This window comes from Musa acuminata, chromosome BXJ1-7, assembly GCF_036884655.1.
Source record: "Musa acuminata AAA Group cultivar baxijiao chromosome BXJ1-7, Cavendish_Baxijiao_AAA, whole genome shotgun sequence".
Lineage (NCBI taxonomy): Eukaryota > Viridiplantae > Streptophyta > Magnoliopsida > Zingiberales > Musaceae > Musa > Musa acuminata.
Genome location: NC_088333.1, coordinates 42,700,741 through 42,707,487, shown reverse-complemented (window position 1 = coordinate 42,707,487; position 6,747 = coordinate 42,700,741). Strand labels below are relative to the sequence as shown.

Genomic DNA, 6,747 nt, shown 5'->3' with positions numbered 1-6,747 from the left:
AGAGCAAATGTAGGAAACAGGAACAGCACAAGAAAAAAGACGGCCGACAAACGTAGCCCTGCAGGAGCTTTCCTTCTCTCACCGACCGTAAAGGTCAGAGAACTGACGTTACCTACTCAATTGATCTCTGCATGCGGAAAAATCGCTACAAAATACAGCAACCGTGCGCCCGACACCAATGTGGTTAGGAGGGAATTAGGATCCTTCTTTTGCGTTGCTGGCATGATCGACGGCTTCCCTCGGAAAAGGGTGACAACGACTATTAATTGTTGGAACATTAGTTCTAGACTAACTAGATTTGATACTGACATACTTACAATTAGATTCCTTGTTGGCTTTGGTTATTCTTTTCTGGCGCTTTCATTCGAGATAACTACGAGCTGTAGTTAACAGTAAAATTACCAACTGTCATGATATTATTTGCTCTTTTGGCCATGATTTATGAGAAGCCATTCAAAGGCTGCCTGCCTGCCTCATTGGAAGATCATGCTACCAAATGATGTCTCTCGACATTCTCCATACTCTTCGTGCCGCATCCTTCCCTTGCAGCAGCCTCGGTGCATTCCGGCGGTTCCCGTTCTTCCAACACTAAGGCTGTCATCCACGCCACCCTTCACGCATCCGATACAGTGGGCAAACTCCATTACGGAGATCAGCCAATTACCAGCCGAACTTGTGGACTCATGACTACGTACTATCACTCACAAGCAACAATGCGCGCGGTTGTCACCATACACCCCTTTGTATTCTAAATTTAACCCAAGCTAGACGAGTACTTGGACAACACGTCGATGTCGGTCTTCTCGGAACGTCTTCGTGGCCAATGCTTATTGCATGAGCGACGACTTGACGAAGGAGGCATAGGAAAACTTCTCCACTCACCTGAGGATTGCAAGGTGTTGGAGTTGGAATATTAAATCTTAGGATAGAAGTATCTATCCTTGTTAAAGTTAAAATTTTGATTATATCCGTATAAATAGAATCTCATTTAATATTTTATGCACATAAATGAGAGAAAACATTCGGTAAAGACAAAAAGAAAAACTCGACATGCGAGAGAGAGATTGTAATTAAGTTATCATATCGAATACGAGATTTTAGAGACCAGAGATTAGATCAAAGAACTGATATAGTGCCAAGTACGAGAGAGAGAGAGAGAGAGAGAGACTTACGATTGGGGATGATACAGGGGAGGAACCAGAAGTAGTCTCCAATATGGACGTGAGACCACCCAGGATTGCATGTTCTGCTGTAGACTTTAAAGTGATATGCCACACCAAGCTGCTGTAGAAATCATCTTTGTAAGTCTCCAATATCATCTTTGAAGTGATATGCCGCTATCGTTGCCTCTCTCTTTTCAAATCATTTCTTATGTAGTCTTAATAAAATCCTTTTATCAAATATGGTCCAAATTTAGTACAATATATATCAAGTTGATACACTTGCAATATATATCAAGTTGATGACGAAAAGATCATTTTTTTATATATTAAATAATCTTAATTTAGATTACAAGGAGATCTTATTTGGGATTCACACTTACAATAGTCATATATCATTTGAAGAACTTTATGATAAACTTTCTGACCAGGAAGCTTATCATAAGCAAGAGTTACAATGGTCCTATATCATTTGGAGAACTTTATGATAAGCTTATCATAAGAAAGCTTATCATAAACAATAGTTACCATCTTCTTATGCTATTTTCATTACTATCAATTTTGCCAACAAAACCAATCTTAGCAACAAAGGCAAGATCTAAGATAACCATCCAAGCAATTATTCTAGAGGCAACATGTGGTATCATTCTAGAGGCAACATGCGATAACGTCACAACAAAAATATCAACAAATCTGATTGACAATTTAACAAAGTCACCTGTCAAATATGTGACTTATAAGACCACATTGCTAAGAAATATCATCGCTTGTAAGCTACTATTCTATGATTTTTTTAGCCTTCGTACCTATTTTATTCTACATATCTTACTACACCACCTACCTGATTTTTATTACTACCTTTGTTTGCTCAATTTGTTTCTTAATTTTTTTAATTTTCATCAAAATGATTTATTGATTTTAGGCCTTCTCATCATATTACATTTGACCTGAATAATTTATCTCTTAATTTAGGTTATAATGGTTCGATAGTATATGATGGGAAAGGTATTAAAATAATTTATATTTGTTCTACAAATCTTTATTTTTTCTTAAAATATTTTTTACTTTTTGATGTTGTTTGTGTTCCTAATACGAAAAGGAACCTAACATATCTACAAACCTTTCCTCATCCTCAAAATCTTTTTTACATACTGCAAAGGGATTTCATCAACGTTCTGAAGTACTATAACCCATTTAACCCAGTTGTTGCGAATTCAATAATAATTTGTATTACTTTATGTCTTACTTTGTTTAACAATTGAGGATTTTGATAATTAAATATGAATATTATATTTCTTCATGGTTATATTTATAAGGATACATTTCGTTTTGAAAAATTTTCCTACTGTTCCATGATGCTATTTCGCCTCTACAATGATTTCGCTACTTCGACAGTACACAAAGTTAAATCTCATTTGTGTGCTTCTTCTTATCATGACAAACAAGTCTACAACATTGAATCCTCCTCTATATGCAGGTTGAGCTGTAAAGAGGTGATGTGCATTATTGATATAGTGCCAAGAAAGAGAGATCTTCATGATCATATTTTTAAAGATATATTTATAAGGCAAGCTTCAAACTTTATTTATCATAATCTTCCTCAATATATCTTAAGTTATGCAAGGTTCTTTATGGTCTCAAACAAATAGGTGGTAATGGAATTGACACCATCCCTTGAAGTAACTATGTTTCTCGTATAGAAATGACTAGGTTAATTTTATTAATACTGGTATGAATTTATATACACAAAAAGATATTATAAAATATGATAATTAAATAATTTTTTCAATCAATAATAAATATAAAATATTTATTAAATCCTTTCGGAGATCAACGTTGAGATCATGATCTTTACTATTGATAGAATCATAATAATATATTATCATAATTTTTATGATTTAAAATTTTGATAAAATAATATTTAAATATTAAAAATATCATGATAATTTTATCATAATTTATTTTTCTCAATAATTTCTTTTCTTATAATCACGCGAGAATGTCTCATTCCATGATATATATGAAGGAGAAGTTCTCCGGCTTATACAAACACATTCTGGGTTTGCCAGCTACCAAGTAATCAGACCAAATAATGTCTCTCCGCCTTCTCCCTATCGTTTGTGACACATCCTTCCCTTGCAGCAGCCACAGTACGTTCCGGCGGATCGCCTCCTTCGAACACCATGGCCGTCAACCATGCCTCCCTCCACGCATCAGATGCAGCGGGCAACCTCTTTTACGGAGATCAGCCAATTACCAACCAACCTTATGGACTGATGACTACATACAGTCACTCATAAGTGACCACTCGGTTGGCACCATAACCTCTTTGTATTCTAAGCTTGCTTTCTTCTCTCAGATGTGCTATTGTGTATATTGATTGCTGCTACTTGTAAATCTAGATGGAGGAGCAGAATGCTACAAGGATAAGTAACTTGGAGAAGGAAGTTGTGAAACTGATACAGGAGGAGAAGGAACTTGAGGACCAGCTTCACCTAATCGATCACCTACAGCAGCTTGGTGTGGCATATCACTTTAAAGATGATATTAAGGATGCTTTAGGGAGCATTCATGGATCCCTGGAAGACACAAGCATGCTGCTGAAGGACAATCTCCATGCAACAGCACTTCTCTTCAGGCTTCTCAGAGAAAATGGTTTCGATGTTTCTGAAGGTAGTTCACCTCACTTACACTGCGCCTGTCTGATAAAATCGAGTAGAGTTCTAATTATGACACGTAAATGTCTACTTCCACTAATATTTCTCCTGAAATTTTCTAGACTGATGGTTACAAGGTGTATAAAATATATACACAATCTATTCATCTCGACTAGAAGCTATATATATATATATATATATATAGCCGAGGGATGCAGCCTAGTCAAGACGAAATGGGAATATTCTTCAGTCTCTCTAGTACATCCATCCTAACCAACATGTTATTGTATGTGCTTAGTGTATAAGAAAATGGTTGATATGCTCATGAAGCCTTAACTTGGGTTTGTTCGTTCATGGTGCCGCAATCTAACGTCTCGATGAACTTTGTGACTAAAGATATGTTCAGCAGATTCAAAGATGAGAAGGGCCACCTCAAAACTTGCCTCCAGCATCAGACTAAAGGAATGCTGAGCTTATATGAAGCTTCCTACCATGGAAAGGAGGGGGAGTTTGTACTGATCGAAGCCATGGACTTCACGACAAAGCACCTCAAGAAGCTCATGGAAGAGGGATCACTTGAGCCTCGTTTCAGGGAACATGTGGCCCACGCGTTGGAGCTTCCACTGAATTGGAGGATGGAAAGGATACACACAAGGTGGTTCGTAGAAACATACCAAAGGGAAGCCACCATGAACCCTCTTCTACTTGAATTGGCTAGGCTGGACTTCAATCTGATCCAGAGCATGCATAAGAGAGAACTCAAAGAAGTGTCGAGGTAAACTAAGCTAGTCATGAATAGTATGTACTTCTCTCGTCTATTAAAAACTGTTAACTTGGATCGCCAGATGGTGGACCGATCTCGGTCTTGCACAGAGGTTGCCATTCTTCAGAGACAGGTTGATGGAGAACTACTTCTGGACAGTTGGTTGGGCCTTTGAACCACAATTTTGGAGCTTTAGGGAGATGCAAACGAAGCTACTTAGCTTAATAACTGTAATCGACGATGTTTACGATGTCTATGGTACCTTGGACGAACTCGAGCTTTTCACTAATGTTGTTGATAGGTGATGAGAAACTCCTGCCTTTCTTTATCAACACATGAACGTTATATTATCCATGATCATCACAACATATGTTCTTCTGGACATTTCAGATGGGATGTAAATGAAATCGACAAGCTTCCAGGGTACATGAAGTTGTGTTTTCTTGTAGTATTCAACATGGCAAACGATGTAGGATATAGAGTCATGAAGGAGAAAGGCTTGGACATAATACCCTACCTTAAGAAAGCCGTAATATATACAGCATTAATTTGTTTCCTTTCTTCTCTTGCACATCAACCACCTGATACCTTTCTTCTAAGGACTATTCCTCTTGGTTCAGTGGGCAGATATTTGCAAATCATACTTGGTGGAAGCGAGGTGGTACCACCATGGATGTACACCCAAGCTTGGTGAGTATCTGGACAACGCATGGACATCGGTATCAAGCCCTTTGCTTCTGACTCATGCTTATTGCATGAGCGATGATTTAACTGAAGAGGCATTACGAAGCATCGGCAAATACCAAGATTTTGCGCGATGGTCGTCCATGCTTTTTAGGCTTTACGATGATTTGGCTACGTCGAAGGTATGCAAGACGTCAACTCAACACATACGTAATGTAATATCTCCTCTGTGTCGTTGTCTTTTTTTCTACAGGCTGAGCTGTCGAGAGGCGATGTGCCGAAATCTATCCAGTGCTACATGCATGAGAAAAACGTGTCAGAGGATGTAGCACGTGAGACGGTGAGAGAACTGATTCGGGTCAATTGGAGAGCACTAAATGGAAATCGTACTTCCTCTTCTCCACTGGAAGAATACTTCAAGAGGGTGGCAATTAACATCTCTCGGATGGCCCAATTCCTGTACGAACATGGAGATGGATACGGCATTCCGGATGGAGAAACCAAGAATCAAATCGTGTTATTGTTCATCCAACCTATCGATCGAGATTTAGATATATCCCAAGAATAAAGTGATCGGAATGGATCCGATATCTCTTTGCATATGGATCTCATGTTGATCTAATATTTCCTGAGGTCTTCGTGAAGTATATGTTGTTGTATCCGTCCATTCTAAGGGTTGTCCATTGTAAAATTGTCTGTTCACTGGTTAGCCCCTTATAAACTTCGTTGTCGCCGACCACCGGCAAGTCTACCGAACAAATGCACTTCTCGTCCGGTAAAATTCCAAAGACTATTCATCCAAATTGAGTGGCCATAGATTTAGTACATGGAATGAACTGAAATCGTCCCCAGTCGTCGTGAATGGTATCTCGGTGAGCGTCACGATGCACGATGAATAGTGCTCCAGCAAACGAGTGGTCAATATCACTTGCCTCGTTTGGCAAAGAAAGACACAGTGGCAGTCTCATGTACTGAACATATAGCGCCAGCCAACTTGTATTCCCAGATCTACTTGCTAAAAATGGAAGGGGACAATTGGGGTCGTCCCCACGAAATCATGTGCAAAGCATGACAATTAGTGGGGTTCCGTGGCCCGTGCTGCATCAACATTAACCCACAGCAAATTATTTGCACTCTGCTACATGGGGGAATGCGAGGTGGAGACAGACCGCAAGAAAAGTGTAGATGAAGATGTGTGTACAATATTATCGTTCAATGAGCATGTCCAATTCAATGATATATATATATATATATATATATATATATTGTAACATTCTCATGCTCACCTCCACAGAATCTATATAAAAAATAAAATGATAAGACCGAAAGGACAAGACAAAGACGGCCACGATGGAATGAAAACGATGGAGCCTTATAATGGGGATAAAAGCGATCATCACGAAATAAAAACATTAGAGAAGAAATGAGAAAACTTTAAGAGAAGGTGGTGACGATCACGAGTGTCACCATTACATCGGGAGAA

The 6,747-nt window shown here is 38.6% G+C and overlaps 1 protein-coding gene across 1 annotated transcript; it reads left to right on the top strand.

Moving 5' to 3' along the window:
• The first annotated feature begins 3,562 nt into the window (after positions 1-3,562).
• LOC135679785 (monoterpene synthase 8, chloroplastic-like) lies at positions 3,563-4,885 on the top strand. Its single transcript, XM_065193769.1, has 3 exons — positions 3,563-3,833; positions 4,148-4,592; positions 4,663-4,885. The coding sequence occupies exons 1-3, from the start codon at positions 3,563-3,565 to the stop codon at positions 4,883-4,885; spliced, it is 939 nt and encodes a 312-aa protein (XP_065049841.1).
• The last annotated feature ends 1,862 nt before the right edge of the window (positions 4,886-6,747 follow it).